The 25,117-nt window shown below is 43.1% G+C and overlaps 1 protein-coding gene across 1 annotated transcript in view; it reads left to right on the top strand.

Moving 5' to 3' along the window:
- The window catches only part of LOC125446453 (proline-rich transmembrane protein 1), a 79,623-nt gene that overhangs the window by 43,971 nt on the left and 10,535 nt on the right, over positions 1-25,117 (top strand). The window contains exons 2-3 of the mRNA XM_048520050.2: positions 22,257-22,549; positions 24,568-24,747. Of these exons, the coding sequence (XP_048376007.1) occupies positions 22,257-22,549; positions 24,568-24,747 (473 nt within the window). The remainder of the gene's footprint in view (positions 1-22,256; positions 22,550-24,567; positions 24,748-25,117) is intronic.

Below are 25,117 nucleotides of genomic sequence, written 5' to 3' on the forward strand. Positions count from 1 at the left end.
CCCAATGTGGCCACCTCTACATCGGTGAGACCAAATGGAGGCTTGGAGACCGCTCTGTAGAGCATCTGTACTCTGTTTGCAATGAATGACAACTTCTGGTCATGAACCATTTCAACTACCACTCCAACTCCCTGGGTGACATGTCCATCCTGGATCTCCTCCAGTGTCACAACAACGCCATTCAGAAACTGAAGGAGCAGCACCTTATATTCCACTTTGGGAGCCTACAGACCATTGGCCTAAATGTGGATTTTACTAGTTTCAAAATCTCCCCACCCTCCAGCATCATCCCATGATCAGCCCTCCCTCTCATCGCTGCATCCTTGACCTGGCATAACCTGTCCATCTTCTCTCTCACCTATCCACTCCTCCCACCTCACTGACCAATCCCATCACTGCCAACCTGCACTCACCTAACACCATCCCACCTTCCTTTCCCGGCCCCACCCCTCATCTCTGTCTTTATTTCTGAGCTCCCTTCCCCACCCCCCCGATTTCTGAAGAAGTGTCCCAACCGGAAACATCAACTTTCCTGCTCCTCTGATGCTGCCTGGCCTAGTGTTCCTCCAACTCCACACTGTGTTATATCTTACACTGTTATTTATGTTTTTCACAAGTGACCTGGTGAGATTCTCACTAGACAGCGTTGTCAATTGATGGTAATTAGCACTTGCTAAATGTCTTGTTAATGGAATGACTCACGTCATTAGTATGTGGTCTCCCATCTATCCAAATTTGCCAAACAAGCTTGAAGCCGGAAAAACTCAGCAAAGAAATCAAACCTGGCAGATTCAGTTCACCACTTGCTCCAACTGACCTCTTTATTTGAAACCAGGCACCAACATCTCAGGGCATCCTTCATGGGCACCGGCTACACGCATGTCACATCCACAGACATTGGATTCTGACATTTGCCAACTTCTAAGAACCCTCCTGGCACATCTTCTATCCACTTACAGGATGTTTCTGCACCTCAGGCTGCCCGAATAACTCTCAATGCAATGCACACTTTGTGCTCAGGGGCACAAACCCAGCTAAGGGACTGGAACAGGCTGTATCTCCAGGCTCTTCACTCAACATTCCAGCACTGACTCAGTTTGAGCCGCTCCCAAAACTCACAGCATCCCTGCCTTGTCTGGACTTAGTGTTTTGTTTCCTTCTGGTCTCAGTCAAAGTTAAGACTCATACCACTGCATGCTTAACGCAAAGCCAGGAAACTTGTGACAGTTGTAAGCAAGACCGAGTCAGTAGCCTTTACTAAGGGCCCCCCGGTAACAGTGGGTCAAAGTCAGTCTTGGAAACCAAGCCAGGCCCTGTTCAGGGTGGTCACATTGGGTGAGAACCAGATGATGAGCAGTACATCACTTTCCTTGACTTCTTCTGCCCTACTGTTGACTGTTTTCCTATTGGTTTGAGAGAGAGGCAGGTATGGGTAACACAGCTGTTACTGTTGGTGCAGGTGGTGAGGTATTCTGGAGTGAGCCATGATACAGCACAAAGGGCATGTACTATTCGCGGCATCAGAGTGAAGGACAGGTGACAGTGAGTGAGGGTAGATGTTGCAGGCAATAGTGAGAGCGGTAGAGCATGAGACTTGGTGGGAGGTGAGCACAGCTACAGAGATTGAGTGAATGTGAGGTATTGGAGAGAATCATACCTCGTAGGATCCTTACAGTGTGGAAACAGGCCATTTGACTCAACAAGTCCATGCCACCCCTCTGAAGACCATCCCATCTTCCTACACTTTCTCTGTAACACTGCATTTCCCATGGCTAATCCACCTAACTTACACATCCCTGAACACCATGGGACAATTAATCATGACAATCCACCTAACCTGCTCATCTTTGGACTGTGGGAAGAAACTAGAGTACCCAGCAGAAACCCATTCGGACAATGGGAGAACGTGCAAACTCCACACAAACAGTCACCCGAAGATAGAATCACGCCCAGGTCCCTGGCGCTGTGAGGTGGCAGTGCTAACCATTGAGCCACCATGGTGCCCTACAGCCATTCTCTGACCAGGAAGATAGTGCCACTTACTGATAGATTGGAGAAGGTAATTGATCTTCTTACAGAACTGGACATTCCTCCAGATGGTTGAGACTGCTTTAATCTGGTTAGCAACCTCAGACCAGGCTGGGCATGGGTTGGTGTTGGAGCCTCCCAATGCTGGCCCTGTGGAGGATGATATCCCGTCTGTACTCCTCCCCATCCAGCAGGACATCTACGCCCCTGCCCAGACGATGTGCTACCGATTTCTCCCAGTCTGCCATGCCTGGGGCAAATGTCAGTAACTGTCTAGGGCAGCTGCAGACTGACAGGTTTGTCTGGGTGCATGATGAAAGATAAAGGTAACATGGGTGGCAAGAGATACCAATGAAATCTGAGATAGCCACTAGATGGCGAGTTGTTCCAAGAATGGTGAGTGGTAAGATGGTCAGAAATTGGATGTGAGACTTGCAATAGGGTTAAGGTACTTAATCAATAAGGCAGGTTTGGTAAGGTGAGAAAACTCACTAGGGGAAAATCCCTCCAAAAAATACCCAACATAACTCACACTTGGGCTGTATCTTTCTTTGGCCATGATGCAGATTCTTAAATTAGTCATTTGAAGTTTAATTCCAATAGCATTAACCCAGAACCCCTCGACTATGAGTTCAGTTAGGGACAGTTAATAAATCTAGGCCGAGGGAGGTAGTCCGAAACCAGAACTGAGTCTTCCAGACGTGAAATTAGGGAAACACGTCCACATTGTGAAGGTGGTAGAAGTGAGGGATTCTCTTCAGCAACTGTCAGTCAATATTTGACCGATTGTTAATTTTAAATCTGAGACTGATAGACTTTCATTCACCAAAGGCAGTCCATCGAGATTTGGTTGCACTTCAGGGATCTCAAGCATTGCCCTTGTCCTCCTGTAAGTATCCTCCTACCACAAAGTTCCAAGTTGATGCAGTTGCTTCAGGAGTCTGGGGTCAGATGTGTGAACAACATACCTCTTATTCCAGAAACCCTGTTTTTTTTGTGATAAGTACCTTGATGTTGTTCTGAGAGAGGATGCTGCCGTTGATTTGCCTTTCATGTGGATGGATTTGGATCTTATGAAGGCAGCACTGGTGGTACCTTTCCATTGCTTTGATGTTCCAGGAGAATGGTCACCCACCACATATTGAGGGATATCAAGCAAAGGAAGTGATGTCAAGTTAGACCACACATCAGCCATGATCGTGTTCAATGTTGGTGCAGACTCAAGGGACTGAATGGCCTCATCCTGTTCCTATGTTATTATAAAGGGTACGATAATTGGACCACAGTGCGCAGGCATAATTCACTGATGCATTCTCTCTTTTTATGTTATTATAAACTCTCATCTGTAATAAGAGATTACATAAAGGTATTGTGCTTAATTCACACTCCCACCAGAGGGACAAGTTTATAAAGGCAGTTCCCATTTATAATAAACAGCAATTTACAATAGAAGTACATTGACAGGAAGTGTGTGTGGGTGTGTTTTTTATGTATTGTATTGTTGATAATATGCAGGAGTAGGAGAGAGGAGCAAGATTCTAAAGTCATTCAAAGGCTACTCCTTTCTAAAAAAAAATCCCTTTATTCTGAATTGCAATGAGCCAAGAACAGCATTTGTAGATTATCCCTAAATACCCTTGAATGGAGTGGCTTGCTAGGTCCTTTAGAGGGCAGTTAGAAGTCAACCATGTTGGCATGGTTTTGGAGTCAGACTAACATCCGTAAAGACAGTATGGGATGGGTTTTTACAACCATTGACAAAAATTTCATGGTCACTATTACGGAGAGAAGTTTTTTGATCAGATTTGAACACTGTGCTGGGATTTGAGCCCATTTACCCAAGGGCTTCAATTGAGTTGGATTGTGAGTCTAAAGACAGACTGACTACACTACCATGTCCTCTCATAAAACAGAACAGTGTTCAGAATCTTTAGGGGAGTTTTGCCAAAGCAGCAGGGCCTACTGAATTATAGATATGACCGTTTGATCATTAAAATGAGCCCTTGGAAATTTGGTGTGTGTTTGAGTTTGTGATTTGTATTGCTAGCTCAAGGGCTTTGCCTAGAGGCACACTCACAAGGGATGGATTCCTGGTTTTCCCCACTCACAATGTAACCTTGAAAGGTAAGATCTCATACCCAGTATCAAACTGCCTGGTTTTCAGGGTGAAAGTTAAATAGGTTTTATTATGGGTGATTTTCCCAGGTGTATTAGTGGGTGGTGAATGTTAAAGAAAGCACTATATAAGGAAATTGAGTTATCTTTTAAAAAAAACTACAAACAGAAGTCTGCATGGGATATCACAGATACAAATGTTTTTTCTGCCACCTGCAGAAATTATTGCCTTTGAAAAATGGTCAATTTGTTTGTCATATCCTTTGGGGAGTTTTCAGACTTAATGGCCACCATGTACTGCTCTGCTGAAAGACCATTGCGAATTTAAATGACAGAACCATCAAAAATATTTGTTGTGTAATGAAACATGTCACTCCGAGCCACTCGTCATAAACTGGCAGTGGTGACATTGAAGTTATGTACACTTTAAGGCTGCTTGCCATCTGGAGAGCCGGTGAGGCATTAAGCAATGAAGCAAACAAGATACTGCATTATATGGCAGGCTAGGTGCTCATTCAGCAGTACTGTCAACTCAGATCAGAATCTCTCTGCAGAGACTCCAGATAAGATCTACTTAGTACTGAGAATGCAAGATCTCTTGAATGAGACTTTAAACTGTGGCCTTGTCTGCCCACTCAGGTAAACGCATATGATTCTGTGATACTAATTCAGAGAAGAGTTAGGAATTCCCTTTGATGCCCTGCCTAATATTTAACACAAGTTAACCTCAAAATAGATGATCTGCTATCTGTGACATTGCAAGGAGTTCTTTCGGTGCAATGTTAATGTCCTTACAGAGTTCAAGTTGATGGCCTTGGAAGACGTGCCTTTACATGCCTAAACAGGTTGATAGTCAATCATTCAGAAGTTAAGTATGGGAGAGTTTTCTTCTTAGCTGGGACTATTTGACAGCTACAGCACAATCGTCTTTCCATGTTAAAAGACCCATGTGCAGGTCTTCGGCATGAGCAAGCATTCCCCTTATCCGAATGTACTGCCATACACATTGCTAATGGTAGGAGCTTGTAGTGCAAAATGGTCTGCCACCATTACAGTAGTTACTAAACTCTAAAAGTGCTCAATTGACTGTAAAGGACTTTAGAAAGTCACGAGGTCATGGAAAAGGCTCCATTAATGAATGTTATTTTGTTATAAGTTGAGTTCAAAATTGCTGGGTCATGTAGAAATTGGACAGTGTTCTGACTTAGACCTTGCTGAAATCTCTGGTATTATTCTAGCTCCGTACCCCGTGGACTTATAAAAAGGCATAATGGGGGAATTGAACAAAGTTAGCCTCTAGCTTTGATGAGAGAAGATCAATGGAATTGTGAGCTTTCTATTCAGGAAAGACACATCAACGGAACAGAGCTACTAAATGGTCCTGAAACATCATTATCACCATGTGTGACTGAACAAAGTCAAGTCCTTCATTGAAAATTATCTTTCCAAGTCTCATTATCTTTTACTGGTCTTTTCACTTACCAGTAACTTCTTTCAATTTCCAAGCGAACCACATTGATATTCTCATCCTTGTTATTTCCCTTTTTCTTCTTGAAATCCTTCCTCCATGTGTCAGTTACTAGTCTGTTTCCTCTGAACATGTGCCCTACCCAGACTCACTGTCTAGTCCTAAACATGGTATTCAGCAAATTTCTTTATCTACTCTCTCCCCTCAATACTTGTTACTATTCCTGTCCAGATGGTCCTTGCCATTCTCTTCCAAACCCACAACTTCAAGCCAGTCAGCAAGTTGTTCTCGTCGTTCTATAAAGTCCAAGCCTCACATCCATACAAAATGACACTCTGGGTCAGAATATTTACAAGACTCCACTTGTGGTTTACATTCAGTTCTCAAGTTACGAACTGTCTCTTCTTACTAGATATGGCCCTTCCCACTGTTACCCTTGTTCTTTTTCTTTGTTACATGTTCCATCTGCAGATATTGTCCTTAAATACTTGAATTCTTGCATTTATTCTAGTTCTTATCCTTCTACGAATACATGAATATTTCTTAGTGATTTTGAGACATGCAAGACTTTGGTTTTGCCAATGTTGATGCCCACTGTTACTCGTCTATTGAATAGCACTTATAATCCTCTCTCTTATGCATTGTCACTTGCAAATCAAAGCATTGCTTTAGTTCCTTACTTCCAGCGCAGTTTTAATGCAAGATGCTGAGGCTTCAAATTCATCTTTGATCATTATTTCTGCATTGATGTTGAAGAGAACCAGTGATAAACAACACGTATAGCATCATAGAGTCATAGACCGTGGAAATAGACCATTTTGTCCAACTTGTCCATGCCAACCAGCAATCCTAAATTAATCTAGTCCCATTTGTCTGCATTCGGCCCATATCCCTCTAAATCCTTCCTATTCGTGTACATCCAGATGTGTTTTAAATGTTGTAGTTGTATCACCTCCACCATTCCCTCTGGCAGCTCATTCCACACATGCACCAACCTCTATGTGAAAATGTTGCCCCTTAGGTGTATTTCAAATATTTTTTCCTCTCACCTTAAACCTATACCTTCTAGTTTTGGACTCTGATACCCCAGAGAAAAGACTTTGGTTATTCACCCTATCTATGTCTTTTATGATTTTATAAACCTCTATAAGGTCACACCTCGGCCTCTGACACTTTAATAACTCTTGTACTCAATGCAAGCAAACCAAATGCCTTCTTCATTATCCTGTCCACCTGTGACTCTACTTTCAAGGAACTATGAGTCTGCATTCCAAGGTCTCTTTGTTCAGCAACACTCCCCAGGACCTTGCCAATAAGAGTATAAGTCCTGCCCTTATTTGCCTTTCCAAAAATGCAGCACCTCACGTTTATCCAAATTAAACACCATCTGCCACTCTTCAATGCACCAGCCCATCTGCCCAAGGTCCTGTTGTACTCTGAGGTAACCTTCTTGGCTGTGCACTACATCACCAATTTTGGTGTCATCTGCACACTTAGTAACCATACCTTTTATGTTCACATCCAAATGATTCATATAAATGACAAAAAGCAGTGGAAGCAGCTGGTCACAGGCCTTCAGTCTTGTCAAACTCCTGTTCCCATTACACATGGTTCAGATAACCCAGTGGGTGCTCTCACTGTGGCAGATTGTCTCACATGCATAGTTTTTTTTATGGACTGACTCTCTCTGCAGTCCAGTACAATGTCTTTCAGTATTGTGAAGACCTTAATTTATTCAACCCAATTGAATGCTTTGGTTTCAGTCCTTCAGAAGAGTGAGAAACTGCTTTCAGAATAAACCTTTCAAATAGGTTAGTGAGCAGGTTAAGAGATGAAAATTGGTCAATATCTATACTGGCTAGCAAGTAAAAAATCACTGTCACCTCTGCACTTATTAGCTCATGCTGACTTTGATTTTCTTCTGTGACTGGATTATCCATGATATTAGAAAATAGCAGGTGGAGGCAGATGTGTAATTCAGTGTCTGAGACCCTTTGAACATGTAACAAGAAAGGTTAGAAATTCATGTTATGAAGCCGTGTAGTATACAACGCAAATAGTTCCTTTCTTATTAAAATAGCATAATAACATAAACATCTTTCAAATGATTTCTGCCACCATCACCTGAAATGTGCATGATCTTTCAGATCACAAATTGAGTGCAATAAATAGCAATAAATGGAAATGAAACCACAAAAACCTGCTTAATTGTTAAATTAGTTTCTGGATCAGATGCCCTCTTTTCTCGACTGTTTTCCTAATTGAATCTATTTCTCACTTTGCTGTCAGTTCAATGTTTCCATTTTGGGGACTTTCTATTCGAGCTGCAACACTTTTCTCTAGTATATTCTTCAGTAACTGTCTCCACTGATGCTAAAAGAGGGCCGAGAGATAACTTGGATGCTTCTTTTCTTCCAGATTGCTTTCGGTATGAGGTGTTTTGCGGATATAGTCAACTACAATGAACCAAAGTTGTTTTTCTGCACTTAAGAATCACAGAATTGTTTCTTGCTGAGGAGGCTGTTTGGCCCATTATGCTTCTACTGCCTCTCTAAGCATTTTAATTTAGTGCCAAACTCTTATCTCATTGTTTCTATCGAAAGAATCATCTAATGACCTCTTGAATGCTTCAATTGAACCTGCCTCCACCATACTTACACTGTGTGAAGAAGTTCCTTCCTGCCTTGTACTTACTCCTGTGAAAGACTACATCTGTGATCTCTGGTTCACAATCCTTTTATGAGCAGAAACAGTTTCATTCTATCTATTCTGCCCAGACCTCTCATGACTTTGAAAACTTCTATCAAATCCATCCTCAGCTCCTTCTCACCAAGGAAAACAATCCTAACTTCACCAATCTTTCCTTAAAACCATTTTTGTAAACCTCTTCTGCACTGCCTTCAATGCATTCACATTCATCCTAAAGTGTGGTGTGCAGAACTGCACACAATACTTCAGGTGAGAACTAATAAGTGTCTTACATATGTTTAGCATAACCTCTCTGCTCATGTACTAAAGGCCCCTAATAATAAAGCTGAGATTGCTGTGTTTTATTAACAGATTTCTCTATCTGACCTGCCACCTTTAATAACTAATGCACATGTTCACCTATGTTGCTCTACTCCTGGACACCCTTTACAATAATATGCTTTATTTTGAACTATCTCTTCATAACTTTGAACCAAAATGAATCACACAGTTCTCCTCATTAAGCTGCATCTGCCCACTCCATCTGTGAACATCCTTTTGAACTGTCCTCCTCACAGTTTACAATTCATCCAAGTTTTGTGCAACCCATTGAGGCTGGAGTGGAGTTTGTCAACTCTAGTGGAAGGCGAATTTGGGTACTGGAGCTAGGGAGGGGTGCCACTTGATCTGGCTTCAGAGACATTGGGAGGAAAGTAGATCCCAGAGGTGCAGGGTTGTTGATAGGGCATGTTTCAGGAGTAGGATGTTAGACCACACGACAGTGGGGGTGTCAGGTTCTGAAAGGGGGCATGTTGGGTAGGGTGTCACGTCGCACGGTAAGGGGAGACTGTCAGAGGCTTTCAGGTTCAGGTGTAGAGTCCAGGTAAAGAGGAGGTGTGGGTCAGGGTCTGGACAAAGTGAGTACGTTTGATTGGTTGGGATCAGTTGAATAGTTACTCGGGCGTTAGACTAGCCACTTAATAGTCTAAGTTTACTTGAGTAGCTAATTACTTTGTTGTGGATCCATCTGAATTGGGCAATTTAAATCATGGACTCCCTACAGAGCAGAAAGAGGCCATTCGGCCCATTGAGTCTGCACCGACCCGCCAAACAGCATGCCACCCAGACTCACCCAGCAGTTCCATGCCCGTAACCCTGCATAACCTGACCATTTTGCTGACTGTGGGAGGAAACGCACGCAGACACGGGGGCGGGGGGTCATGCACACTCCACTCAGACAGTCGCCCGAGGCTGGAATCGAAGCCGGACCTCTGGCATGGTGAGGCAACAGATGCTAACCACCGAGCCATGGTGCCACCCCCTTTGCCCTCCGCATGGATACTGTCAGAAGGTTCCAGGCAGAGAGGAATTTCCGGGTGGAATCGTCCATTTCGTGGGGAATTCCTTCAGAAGCTGCCACACTGGGGAGTCTGTAGGGATCCACAACTCCAATCTACATGATAGAAGTAGCTTCATGACCATTGGAAAATCAGAACCGCAGTTATCCGCTGTCAGCAGTTCTGAGGAAGGGTCACTGGACCCGAAGTGTTAACTCTGTTTCCTCCTTCACAGATGCTGCCAGACCAGCTGAGCTTTTCCAGCAACTTTGTTTTTGTTATCCAGGGGAACTTGGTTTCGATAGCCGGAACCTTCAATATATTTCCTGCTAAACTACGAAGCATTAATCATTACAACAACAAACTCTGTCAACACCTCATTGTGTGAAGTTCGTGCTATAGTGAGAATTGCTTGGGGTGCAATGTCTTGCTGAAATATCCCAGCCCCCACCTTCTTCAATTATGACATCAATGCCTGTCCTTCCGTCATAAAGGCAGAAGTGGCGATGTTCACTGATGGTTGACAGTGCTCTCTGTACCATACACAAACTCTCAGGTACTGCAACAGTCCATTTCCGTATATCGTGCAATTTAAAAAAAATGTAGAATCCGTACAGTGTGGAAACAGGCTCTTCGGCCAACACGTCCACACTGAACTCTACAGCATCCCACCCAGACCCACCCCGCCATAATCCACCAAATCTACACATCCCATACCATGGGAAAATTAGCATGGCCAGTCCATCTTTGGACTGCGGGAGGAAACCAGAGCACCCGGAGGAAACCCACGTAGACACTGGGAGGATGTGCAAATTTCACACTTTCTGGACAACATACAGGCGTGGATTCGTAAGTGACAAGTGTCATTCATGCTGCGCAAATGCCAGACCGTGACCATGTCCAAGTCAGAATTCAACCAGCTCCCTTTGCCATGGTTGAATCCCCAACCATCAACACTCTGAGGGCAAAAATTAGCAGAAACAGAAATAAATGAGCCACACAAATACAGGAAGGGTTTGTAGCTCACCTCTTGACTCTTCAAAACCATCTGCGAGGAGTGGGATGGAATACACTTCTCTGGATAAATGCAGCCCAACATGACTTACAGATGCTTGGCAGCCTCTAGAACAAAACGGGTCACTTGACTGACATGTCCTTAACTACTTAAAATATTCACCAGCCACACACAGTAGTGCCAGTGCGTATTATCCGGTTCGTGTACTGCAATGACTCACCAGAACTCCTTCAACAGCACCTTCCAAACCCAAAACCATGATCATCTAAAAGGTCAAGGGCGGCGGATTCTTTGGAATTAACCAAGGCACACACCAGCTTGACTTGGAACTTTGTCATTATTCCTTCAATGTCACTAGATCATAATCCTGGACTCACCCATTAACAGAAACTAGCTTATCACCTCTTTCTCAAAGACAATTCAAATACTGTCCTAGCAGGTGATGCGTACATCCCATGAAAGGATTTTTGAAGAAAAAAACCGAATTAAAGAAAGGATAGGAACCAACATTTTAATAGGTCCGAGTTGTGCGGAGTTGTTCACTTCCAAAGGTGCCAGGTTAATTTTCGCCAGTAATTATTATTTAGCACGAGTTTCCTTTCTGCTTGACTTGTGCAGCTTGCAATCATATTTTGCTCACGCCCGTCGGATTCAAATGACTGTAGCTCCCTCTGGAAGGGTGGTGTAATTAAAATCACACCAGCAGTCAGGGCCAAGAGGCAGACAGACTGACTTCACACCCACTTAATCTGAAGTGGTTCATCCTGGCCTGAAAGCCTCTCCAAGGAAAAGTATGTCACGTTGAAGTAACATCCTCTTCCAGTGCGGCTTTCCAATTATTGTCAGGCCTTTTCAACATGTGTCAAATTTAAAGTGACAACATCAAGACGTCCCGCGGTGATCCGCTCAATGTGCCGGTGCGTTTTGCCATATTGTGGAAGACAGCCGGAAGGAAATGCAGAGTGGAATGTAGGAGGTTAGATTTGGAATATTTTGAGGTGCACAGCAGGAATATTTGGAAGTGTGGAGGGGGAGTGTTGGGGAGTAAGGGTTGAAATATGTTGAGACGTAGAGTGGAAAAATTAGGATGTTCGATGTGGGAATGATGTCAGTAATGGGAAAAACGAGGAAGTTGGGTCTGGAATATGATGAGGTGTGGAGTGCCGAAAATTAACATGCAAGATTTGGAGTGTAGAATTTTGGTGGAAAGAGGGTTGGCGTACTAAACTTCGAGGGGCTGGATCATTTTTTTTTTGTTTTTGCCATCACAAAGTTGAGCATGGTTGCTGGTGAAGGAGTACCTGGTGCAGCCATACCCCAAGCCAGCGTGGATAAGCAATCAAGCTGGCTCTGTTTGTTGTGCTTTGAACTCGGAGCCAGAATGTGGTATATTCGAGGTACTTTATTAGCGTGGGCTTGCAATAAGCGAAATCGCCATGTCAGTGCCTTGAGAGAAAGTGTGCAAAGGGTAAGATGATAAGCCCCATGCAGAAAGAGTAGCGTGTTTTCCTGCTTTACTGACTAAGATTCATCCCTCAACCAGATACAAATGAGCTGCTGTGCTTTAGTTTAATTTACCGGACTGAATTTGCTGATCATAATATGTCCTCGACATTGGGAGGGTTTCATAGAATCCCTACAATGCGGAAGCAGACCATTCGGCCCATCGAGTCTACACCGACCCTCTGAAGAATATCCCACCCAGGCCCACCGCCGACCCTGTAACTTTCCATTTTTCATGGCAAATCCACCTAGCCTTTACAGCACGGGGCAATTTAGCGTTGCCAATCCATCTAACCTTGGACATCTTTGGACTGTGGGAGGAAAGTGCTGCACCCGGAGGAAACCCGCGCAGACACGGGGAAGATGTGTAAACTTCACACAGAGAGTCGCCTGAAGTTGGAATCGAACCGCGGTTCCTAGCGCTTTGAAGCGACAGTGTTAACAACTGAGCCACCATGCCATTCAGTTCCCTAAGTATCATTCTCTCACCTTCTACCTGAATGTTGCACCGTTTTTGATAATAGTCAAAATCCTTTTTGATTGTTTCAGTTGGATCTGCCTCCATCGTTAGGCAGCGCATTCATGCTACTTTAGTCTCCAAATCCCTTTAAATCCTTTTACGAATGGGAACAGTTTCTCTCTATTTGCTCTGTCCAAAGCCTTCATAATTTTGAATACCTCGTTCAGATCCTCTCCCAACCAGCTCATTTCCAACAAAATCGCTCTTAGCTTCTCGCATTTATCTTCATAAAAGAAATTCTTCATTCTCTCAACCACTCCCGTGTATCTTCAATAGTCTCTTTTCGAACGTGCGGTCCCCAGAACTGGATGTTATACCCAGGCTAGCTTTTAAACACCTCTATTCAGTCTAAAAAATGATCCTGAGCTCCCTGTCACATATAGTTTTAATATTCCACCTTGCTCCATCTCTGATCTTTCTGTCCCACCCTGCTGCAGTGTTCCTTGAAGGAACAGCACTTCATCTCCCAATACGGCATTCTGCGAACTTCTGGACCCGACCTTGACTTCAATAATTTTATTCCCTGTTTTATCTTGTTTCCATTCCTGGTTTGGCTATTTTCTCTGGTCTTTTCCTGTATTCTTCTGACGATGGGGGCCATTGATCAGAAATATTAACTCTTTCTTTCTCCTCACGAGACACCAAGACCTCTTGAATATTTCCAGCATTTTACACTTTTTTCCTATTAATCTTTTTGAAAACTTTCTGTGTGAAAATAAAGACCATGCTTTGTAATAATAATTTTTTAGCTTGCAGATTCCCTTTCGGCTAATAATACATTTAACCATCTCACTATGCATTCAAAAATGCCCATGTGGGTGCATTTCTGTTTAACTCCGAAGTATATTTGTACAAACATGTCGAGCCATCCTGCTTCATTTGTCTCTCCACTTGAATTTGCAAGTCAATATGTAACACCTTTCTCCTTTACATTTTTGGACATCACTGTCTGACTGTATGTTTCTTGTTTGCTGTCCTTTATTATAATTCTTGCATGGAAAATGAATGTCACTGATAGCATTTGTTAGTCATCCTATTTAAGAACGTAAGGAACAGGAGCAGGAGTAAGCCATCTGGCCCATCAAGCCTGCTCAGCCATGACTGATCTTTTCATGGACTCAGCTCCACTTACCCACCCACTCACCATAACCCTTAATTCCTTTACTGTTCAAAAATCTATCTATCTTTGCCTTAAAAACATTCAATGAGGTAGCCTCAACTGCTTCACTGGGCAGGGAATTCCACAGATTCACAACCCTTTGGGTGAAGAAGTCCCTCCTCAACTCAGTCCAAAATCTGCTTCCCCCATTTTGAGGCTATGCCTCCTAGCCCTAGTTCTATGCCTCCTTGTTCTAGTTTCACCTCCCAGTGGAAACAACCTCTCTGCTTCTATCTTATCTATTCCCTTCATAATTTTAAATGTTTCTATAAGATTCTCTCTCATTCTCCTAAATTCGATTGAGTACAGTGTCAGTCTATTCAATCTCTGCTCATAAGCCACCCTGTCAACTCCAGAATCAACCTACTGAGCCTCCTTTGCTCCCCCTCCAGGGCCAGCACATCCTTTCTCAAGTAAGGGACCAAAATTGCAATGCAGTACTCCAGGTGTGGCCTCACAAGCAGCCGATACAGCTGCAGCATAGCCTCCCTGTTTTTAAACTCTATCCCTCTAGCAATGAAGGATATTATTCCATTTGCCTTCTTAATTTCCTTTGAGAAGGTGATCTTAGGTGTGTTTCAAGCTCAAGAGCTTCAATTCAGAAATAAGCAACAGCACAGCGTTATGGCTTATACAAGACAAAAAGTTAGTTTAATGTCCAACTGTGACAGAAAGGTATTGATATTAAAAAGCATTCACTAAAACACTGATGCAAAGATTTGAGGTGAATAAGGACAGAAGTTATGCCTGAAATCAAAAATGAGGTTAGTCCAAACCATTGCTGCATGCCTGACTTGCTTGGCAATTCTATTTGTAAAGTGAAGGAGTTGAAAACTTGAAGTCAATTTCAGGAACTGTGATGGCTTCTATAGTTGGATAGTTGAACTTCCAAAAAGAAAATTCAATACCCTGTCACATCATAAACTTGTGAGGAATATTATAACTCATGGAATGAATGGGACAGCAGCAACATGGACACAAAATTCGCTTAAGGCTAGGAAACAGTGTTGTGGATAATGGAAAATTTTCTGGACATAGATTTGTAGTGAAGGTCCAGCAGGGCCAGTTTTGGGATCCATTTTCCTGATGTATATTAATTATCTAAATCTTGTCGTGCAGGGATAATTTTGAAGTTTAATTGAAAGTGTTACAACTGTGAGGAAGACAAAGTAAACTATAAAGGAGCATTGACAAGTTTGTGGAGTGGGCAGAGAATTGGCAGATGAAGCTCCATGCAGAGAAATGTGAGATAATACACTTTGGAAGAAATATCCAGAAATACAACATAAAACATGCATCCCAGAGGCTGTGCAAAAGCAGAGACCTGAGTGCATTAATCACTAGAGGTAGCAGGGCAGGTGGAGCATGCAATTAATAAAGCATACAGTATATTAGAACTCATTAATCAAGGCACAGAGTACATGGAAGGTTGGTCCAAAAGGTAAGATCGCATGGCATCTAAAGCAAGTCAGCAAAGTGGTTCCAAAATTCCCTGCAAGTATGGATCAAACAGTGATAGTGCATGGTTGTTGTTGTAATTGGAAGCTTGTGACCAGCTGTGTATCACACGGATTGGTACTGTTCGTTATGTACATTAACAACTTGGATGTAAAGGTAGAAGGTATAATTAGTAAGTTTACAAATAATACTTAAATTAGTGGTGTTGTTGATAGTAAGGAGGATGGTCTCAGACTACAGTCAGATATTGTTCAGCTGGCAATTTGGGTGGAGCAATGACAGATAGAAACTAATCATGATAAGCATGAGGTAATGAGTTGGGAGAGGTCCAATAAGGGAAGGATTTACATAATGAACGGTAGGTCCCTGGGGAGAATTGAGGAATAAAGGCACCTTGGTGCACAAGTCCATAGATCCGTGAAGGTGTCAGGACAGGTGGATATGCTGGTGAAGAAGACATATAGGACGCTCGCCTTCATTAGCCAAGGCACAGAATATAGGAGGAAGGAAGTCTTGTTATAGCTTTATAAAACACTGTTTAGGCTGCAGATAGAATACTATGTGCTGTTCTGGTCTCACCACACTATTGGAAGGATGTGATTGCACTGTAGAGTATGCAGAGGACATTCACCAGGATTTTGTTTGGAATGAAAACTCTCATTTATGAGGAGAGACAAAATGGGCTGTGTTTGTTTTCCCTAGAGTTCAGAATGCTGAGGGGGATCTGATTGAGCTATACAACATTTTGTGAGGCATAGATAAGTAGACTGTGAGATCATTTTCCCTGTGACAGATGTATCTAAAAGTACTAGACATAATTTTAAGATGTGAAGTCAGTGGTTTAGAGGAGATCTTCATCTGGGGGCATTCAAAATAAGAAATGCACTGCCTGAGAGGGTGGTGGAGGCAGGTACTCTTGTAACATTTAGGAAGCATCTGAATGAGCATTTAAAATGCCAGGCCATTGTAGGCTATGGACTAAGCGCAAGTAAATGGATTTGGTGAAGTTTGTTGGCCAGTATAGACATGGTGGGTTAAAGGGCCTGTATCAATGCTGTATGAATCCATGACTCAAGCTCTCTGACTCTGTGACTCTTGATGCAAGAATTTTATGCTGAATCTGAATAAGACATAAGTTAGAGGGCTTTTCTGGCACATTAGTAATATCTTCACATCATAGCCAGGAGGCCTAGTTTCAAGTCCCACCTGCTCCAGAGCTGGGTAGTAATATTGCTGAACAAACTGATAGGAAAATGTATAAGGCACTCATTAAACCTGGAGTATTGTGTGTAGACCTGGGCACCATCCTTCAGGAAGGATGTGAATTCATTGGAGAGAGTACAGAAAAGCTTTCCAAGAATGTCTCCAAGGTTGAGAAATTTCAGTTCCGAAGATACATTGAAGAAGCTGGAACTGTTAAACTTGGGAAGGAGAAGGCTAAAAGAGGCAAAGATTTAATAAAAGTTTTCAAAATCATAAGGGATCTGGACAAAGCAGACTGGGAGAAACAGTTCCCTGTCATTCAAGGATTGGGAATAAGTGGGCTAAGTTATAAGGTAACTTTGCAAAAGAAGCAAGTGTGATGTGAGAAAGTTAGGGAATGCAATGCACAACCTGGAAATATGGTGGAGGCTGGTTCAACTGAGGCATTCACAACAGCATGAAATTATTTTTAAATTAGAAACAACATCAAGAGTAATAGGGATAAAGCAAGAGATTGGCTTTGAGTCATACTGCTCAGTCAGAGAGCCAGTGCAGACATGATGGTCTGAACTATCACCTCAAGCAATGATATAATTCTGTGATATAACATCTGTCTAACTGTTGTTAAGTGGTCTTGAGAGGCAAGCTACATTGATCTGAAGGTTGGAGATAGAGGGAACTGCAGATGCTGGAGAATTCAAGATAACAAAGTGTGGAGCTGGATAAACACAGCAGGCCAAGCAGCATCTCAGGAGCACAAAAGCTGGCGTTTTGGGCCGAGACCCTTCATCAGAAAGTCAACTTTTGTGCTCCTAAGATGCTGCTTGGCCTGCTGTGTTCATCCAGCCCCACACTTTGTTATCTTGGCCTGAAGATTCAGTGAGGTTTAACCTCCCTCCTTGACCCCTGGCTGACTCTTGATGAGCTACTGCTGTTGATGAGGCCTGGAGGTCCTCTAGGGGTGCCATCAGTCACAGTGGGGCTTTTGTCAGCACTGTGTAGGTAAGTGTGTAACCACAGCTTAGCAGAGCTGGTACTTGCCATCCCATTCCAGCCACGCCTGTTGCATGCCCATTTCTAATGTGACTGCATGAGGTGTCTGTGGGTGTCATCCAATACCCTGTTGCTGCTAGAGTATATGGATGCCTGGGCCACCATTCCTCCGACAATGGGACAGCGGGGAGGTTTCTCTGGCAATCTGACCAGTCAATTGTAAGCTTTTGCATATTGGTTATGCTGTTTGACTATTTCCTGACAAGTCGAGCTGAGGACTGTTATGTGACTATACATGATTAGTATTTCCTAAATAGTGTGTACGCATATATATGTGCCTTCTATACTTTAGTTAGTTAGCTCAGTTGGATGGATGACTGGTGAGTGATGCCAGCAGTATGGGTTCAGTTCCTATCACCAACAGAGATTACCCTGATGGACTCTCTCAAACTCTCACCTTATCTGATGTATGCTGACCCTCAGGTTAAACTACCACCAGTTGTCTCTCTCCGAGAGAGCAGCACTATGGTCCAGTAGGGTTGTGGTGACTTTCCCTTAAGCTAGGATGCATGTGTTGGGTATCAGGAGTCCAGTAACATTCATCTCTTGGACACTCCTTGTGTGCAAACCAGAGAAATGAACCACAGGATCATTAAAAATAGATGTGTTTTCCTTCATTTTCTTTGATTGTTTTACTTATTTAGTTGCAAAAAGTATTACAGTTTGAGGATAAAAAGAATAAAAACCATTTGACTGACAGGAAAACATTTGCCAGATAGGTATCAACAGTCTATTTGCTTTCCAATGGGGCATAGAAAGCTGGGGAAACCACAATAGTAAACATGTCAGCTGGCCAATGATACTAGTTTGGAGTCAGGGCAGTGTCAAGTGTCATGTTCATATCTTAAGAGATTCACCCAACCCAAAGGACGTTAGTGTCATAGGAATAAAGGCAATGATTCACTGATGAGCTAATCACTGCCTTCATTTTAAAATTGCAATTCTTAAGTTCAAATTCCTCCCGAGCCCTGGCCCTCCTCTCCTTGTAAGGTCCTCAAAACCCTGAATCCCTCCCCTCAGCCAAAGGTAGCATTCTCCTCCAATTCTAGACTCTCGCTCATTCCTGATTTTCCACAACAACCACCATTAGGTGTGGTTCAGTCTGCTGCCTGAGGCCTGTACATCAAGATTCTCTCCCTAAACCTCTCTGCCAATCTAATCTTTCTGTGTTCTTTCAAGACCTTGTTAAAACCTACTTTGTTGACCAGGTTTTTACTTACTTATCCTGGCAATGACTCCCTAAATGGGTCTACCTACATCAAATGGACTGTAGCGCTTCAAGAAAGCAGCTCACTATCACCTTCTCAAGTGATGGGCCAGCCAGTGAGGCCTACATCCTGTGAATGAATAAAAGTTCTCTTTAATTAGCTTTGTGTCAAATTTTGATCGTTGCCACAGTGTAACTCCTTTGGACATTAAGTTCATAGCCTTGTGTAAAATGCAAGTTGTTGTTGGTGTTGTTACTTCCTGGCTCTGAAACAACAGTTCTCAATGCACAGATTGTAATCTTACGTTTCCTTTCAACAGTTTTCTTTCACTTCAACAGTCCTGGATCAGTTTCAGTGCTAAGTAGGACAGCGTGAGGAAGAGAAACTGTTTCATCATGGCTTGTAACATCCAATCTAAGCCAACTGGGGGGTATTCAGGAGATCAGTTTCCTTGCCTGAATGAAGTCATGTGGTTTTATGGAACTTGCCTAGCGAGATAATATTTAAAATAATAGCAGTCAAAGCATTGTGTGAATACAGGACAGTGCAGCTCCAAGCGTGCAGAATTGGTTTTCAGGACGTTTGTGGTATTTTAAGCCTCGCGGCTTTTCAACTGACCTCAATCAGAATATATTTCTAACCCTTAGATTTTAGCCGATGCATCCTACAAAATCATAGTCCCCTGGGCTCAGCAATGTTATTTGACTTTAGTTTCTGCACTACCAGCCTGAAAAGGACATTAGTGTCATAGGAATAAAGGCACAAGTTAGCAGACAGTGTTGCTGCCCAATTAAAGAAAAATATGCAGAGCTGGCCTCGATTTGAACCTAACTGGCTTGGAAGGAAAGAAGTACCTTTCCATCACACATCTTTCTTGTGCTTGCATTGTAGGCTCAGTGGATAAAACCAGGCAGTGTGTACAGAGTAAAAAAAACAAAGACCTGAACTCACCCTATTCCCAAGTTACAAGTTTGAGTTAGAATCAAGAGTGGCATTTCTGATTATCTCTATCTCTCTTCAATTCCTGTTTCCAGTCTTATTTAGTGATAATGGGAACTGCAGATGCTGGAGAATCCAAGATAATAAAATGTGAAGCTGGATGAACACAGCAGGCCCAGCAGCATCTCAGGAGCACAAAAGTTGACGTTTCAGCCTGGACCCTTCATGAACCTTCATCATCCCCCTCTCTGATGAAGGGTCCAGGCCCAAAACATCAGCTTTTGTGCTCCTGAGATGCTGCTGGGCCTGCTGTGTTCATCCAGCCTCACATTTTATTATCCAGTCTTATTTAGTTGCTTTTTCAGTATTCCAATTCCATTTAATTTTCTTTTTCTCTCCATCATATCACGTAAGGTCTATCTAAGACCTCATCCTCGGATAAGTAGCCATTTTCCACGCTCCCCCTCTCAAGTATTGGCCTGGTTCAGTACATGGCACTGTCGGCCAGAAGTTAATGATAATTCCAAGACCCTCACCAGAACTAACTCTGTACTATAGACATTGCAACAATTTGAACACAATCTTTTAAAAAAACTGGTCAAACAAAAGAGCCCATGAAGGTTATTGGTTTGTCATTTATCAGGGAAGAAATCTGCAGTCTTTACCTGGCCTCGTTTGTATCTAACTCCTACTTGTTGTATTAAGCTGTGACAAAGAATACAAAAGACCTCCATCATATGGACTGCATTTGATTCAGGGCAGCCCAGCTTCATATTATCTGGGTAACTGGGGAGGGGCAGTAAATTTGCCAGTCATGCTCCATTCTGAGGATGGATTTTAACAAAGTAAATGTCATTACTGTCTCTTTAAAGGTTTGTCTTATGTTGAACTCAGGAATTATCATGGCTACTGAGCATTTAATATATTACCATGTGTAATTGCTGCACACAATTGGTTGCCATCTTTCCCCATGTAGTAGCAATGAGTGTCCTTCAGATGGTATTTTACAGGATACAAATCCTTTGGGACTTTTGGTAGTGAAGGAGAATTATGGCACAAGCATACGTTATTTCCTTTCTCTCTCAGCTCCAGCCATCTATTTTGGAGACAGGAACAAAGCTTTACTTAGGAAGAGCTTTCACCAGCTAATGAGAAGACCAAATATCATAGATGAACTAATTTGTTGTGCCAGGGAAATGCTTTACCAGGGTAAAACACTGTTGACCTTTCCTACATCTCGGATTTGCAGCTGCTAGCTGGAACTCCCATGCTTGAGGTTGTTGGTTCAGTCCCCAATGAAGGAGATTTCAGGTTTGATGTTCTTAGTGCGCTAGTGAGGGACAGCTGGGTTGCTTAAGGTGCTGCTTTTAGATGCTTTTAAACCCTGTGTGCTCTTGTTAAATTCCCACAACCTGTACTTAGAGAGGAATATTGGAGCCCTTCCTGGTGTCCTCATCAGCACTTATTCCTCAGTCAGCATCAATAGAAGCATTGATCAATTTCATAGTATCATCGAGTCATAGAATCCCTACAGTGTGGAAACAACTGGTCCTTTGGACCAACAAGTTCACACCGACCCTCGGAGCATCCCACCCAGGACCACGTATTTCATATTAATGTCTGTTGGAATGCAGTTTAGCTGCTGCGGTGGAAATATGATGGCACTCAGATGCACTTGATTGTTGTAAAGCTCTGAAATTTCTCCTGACCCCACATAGCTTGGTAACATTAACTGTGAAGAGGACATCCTTGAAGGACATTGACAGGCTGGTGAAATAGGCAGACAATTGGTGGATAAAATTCAGTGCAGAAAAATATGAAGTGATTCATTCTGATCAGAAGAACACCGAGAGACATAAGGGTACAATTCCAAAGTGGGAACAGAAGTTGGGATGATCTGAGGGTGATCTGTGCAGAAGTCATTGACAGTAAGGTTTAGAGAAAGAGTTCATGAGGACATTCAGTATCCTGGGTTTTATTAGTAAGGGCATAGAATACAACTGGAAGATGGTTATGAACTGTAACAACTGTGTCTCCTGGATGAGGAGTCACATGTTGTTTGTGAGTGGATGGACGAGTGTCCCTTTTGCTGTGTGCACCTTGGCTGTTTCCAATGTTAGGAGAGCCACTTTATTACACAAGCTGTTAATTGGCTGTGAAACAGTTTGGGACTCCATGAGATTATAGCTTTTTGTTTTAAAATATGACTCCTCCTTGATATCGTCCCTTGTTCTTGAATGTCTTTATACCCCTGTGAGACTGGCTGCTCATGTAGTCAGAGTAGGGAATACCTCCCATTTAGCAACATCTGTTACTGGCTGATAATAACACTGCAGGTTTAAACAAACACACAAGATGGTTAAGGTGAGAAAGGAGCACTAGTCCAGCTAATCAGGGGCATGACAAAGGGAGGAAAGGAAACACTTGTGAACAAGAAGAGCAATTGTTTTTGCTGTGTCATTGTCCAATGATAATAGGGAGTTGGAGCAAGGACGATGTCATTGAGCAGCAGAGTTTCACCAGAGCCAGGCTCTTCAACTCTAATCTTGTTCTCTCCTAAAGCCTTACAGGATGGAGGACACCAAACTCCCATGTCACCTCCGCCTTACCCAGTGCAGGAGGCCCCAACAAACAGCACATCGCCAGCCTATTCCATGCCAATGCACACTTCCATAATGACACTGGGCACAGAAGGCTTCATCCAGGAGACACAGTTTAATGGCACATCGCAAGGATACCCCATACCCGCGAACCATCCAGCAGGACCGATGGGGTCAGCAGGGTACGGTCACCAAGGCTACCCCATGCAGTACCAGCCCTGTGCTGCCTACGTACCGGTTTATCCAATGACAAATGTGAGTAAGATGCTCGCACAAAGCTTATCACAGAAACGAAGAGGAATGGCCTGGGGATAGGGCATTGGTGTGTGGCAATGACGCCACATATTGCCTGTGTAGGACCAATATGGTTAGAATGGACTTCATATCTTACAGTTGGAAAACAGTGCCAACAGTGAAAGCAATCAGAGACTGATTTGCAATGCACAGAGCTAGGTTTGAGTTTAACTCAAAGGTGAGATTGCTCCTAATAAAGGTTTAATCTAGCACCAAGTGGATATTAATCATTGTGTTGCATGAACTTTCAGTGTCACCGCGATGCATACAATTTCTCCTGTCAAATTGTGCATTTATGGTGCAGATTCAGAGGATTGGAAACTTCTAGTCCCTTGGAATTCCATCAGTTGCAAGTTGGGGGGTATTTCTTTATTTTTTCCAGTAACCCAGCATTATAGCAAATCATTGAGACCAGTGTGCACCAGCTTACATCCCGTGATCCATGTTGACCTCAGTAAGGCTGGCTGCAGCATTCAGCACAGTAAAAGCTTAAGGAGAGGAATATCAGACAGGCTTCTTTCATCAGTTTGCGACATGGTGATCTCTCCCGTGCACCTCCCCTGCAGCGACCACCTCCTCCCTTTCCCCTCCTTGCTGGATTGACAGGTGAGGATTAATTGAACAGATTTGCCTAACCTCTGTTTTGCATGGAATGTCCTTTCCTGTGAACAGAAAAAATAGCATGGCCACTATATTAAGAAGAGCAGGAGCAAACTAGCTATGATGACCTGGCCAATAATTATCCTTCAACCATCATGATCTTTTTAAAAACAGATCATCTGCTCCTGAAATCCCGAGGTTGTGAAAGATGCAACGAAAATCTTTCTTTCTTCATCCATTCCTTCCTTCTTTCAACAATCCCTTCTTCCATCCATTCCTTCCTTCTTCCCTCTGTTTGTCCATTCCTTTATTCCTCCATTACTATCTCCATTTCTTCCTCCATGCTTCCATCGATTCCATCTTCACATCCTTCTTTCCTTCTTCCATCCATCCCTTACATCATCCATGTCTTCATCTATTTCTTCATCCCTCCATTTCTCCCTCCGACATCTTTCTTCTTCACTTTAAACTGAGAGCAGCGGATATAACTGCTGAAGAGTTGTTCATCCTTTCACTCATGATAAACTGGGAGACTTGCATGTCTGAATTTCCATTCATGATTACACCCCTAACTAGTGACCATTAAGAAGTCATTAGCAAGTTGAATGCTATCTTATATTATAGATAATTTACCAGCCTGTACACTAATCATTGATGGCACAGGTGGATGCTACTTCACACTGGCATTTTCACAGGTTAAGCAAATATATATCCCAAATATGTGTTTAATTTAGCACATGGGAGCAGGGGAAATAGACAATGTGGAATAACAGTTCAAAGAACCTGATGGAATGTTAGGAAATATCACTGAAATTGGATGTGCTTACCATTTAGATTTTATAAGCTCCAGTAGAATATTGTGGTGATATATTCAAAGGAGAGATTAACAAGGCAGAGGGGGAAGACCAGGAGAGAGCAACAGTACTTAGCTCACATCTTCCCTGTTTGTTCATTGTGGGGATATGGCTTCACTGCAGGGCCGTTGGGATTAAAGAGAGGTAAAGTTGGGCTTTGGGTGGAGGTGGTTTGTGTAAGTTGGGGGAAAGGGAAATCTAGGAATGCGCGGCCACAGATTGTGAATTTTCCAAACATGGGAAACCAGAAATATTGCCGTAGTGTCGTTTATATGCAATTGTCCAGGCAAAGTGGATATCATCACCTTGATAGCTCTGGTAGGGCCAGTGCTGGAGGGGACCAATGGCTGTAATCTTTCAGTATTGGGGCCTGGACAATCTCCAGTCTCTGTGGCCTGACCCAGATCATTGCTTCCTCATTGGGAGAGAGGCCAAGAATTTCAGGGCTGCCTTTACTCCTCCTCTACCTGCGGGAGCAGACTGCGTGATGTGAACAATTAGATAACGTGCTTCTCCTCTCCTCAGAATGTGGGGTTGTATCTCCCAGGAAACAACGGAGTCGTGTCAGGTGGCCAGCAGATGCCAGCAAACGTCACCGTTGTGAACCCTCCACGACCCCCTCACGATTACTTACCCATCGCAGTGTTGACTACAGTATGCTGTTTCTGGCCAACTGGGATTTTTGCCATATTCAAAGCTGTACAGGTGAGCTCATTCTGACTTCTGTCTGACCATGTGTAACGATCAGCTGGTGATCTGTAAATGTAACACGCATCCCAGAATCGGGTCTGCTTTTTAGATTGAAGGTTTTAGCCTTTATTGTCCCAATGTGAGGAGCCAGGTTCCCCACTAAAGTGTCCAATAAGGAATCTCACCATCGGCATCTCATTTCATGGGAACATCAAATAGACATCCATGCAGTATAACCCCTGGATGAATCAATGCTTCAGGCTGTTTGTCAGGTTTGTGGTAAATGTTGCCTCAGATGTCCTTTGCCTTTACAACAAGCTGTTTCCCCCTTGCCGAGGCATTATAACCATCTTGAAAATACCACTGCAAAACTTGATAGAGGTGC

This window comes from Stegostoma tigrinum, chromosome 34 (assembly GCF_030684315.1).
Source record: "Stegostoma tigrinum isolate sSteTig4 chromosome 34, sSteTig4.hap1, whole genome shotgun sequence".
Lineage (NCBI taxonomy): Eukaryota > Metazoa > Chordata > Chondrichthyes > Orectolobiformes > Stegostomatidae > Stegostoma > Stegostoma tigrinum.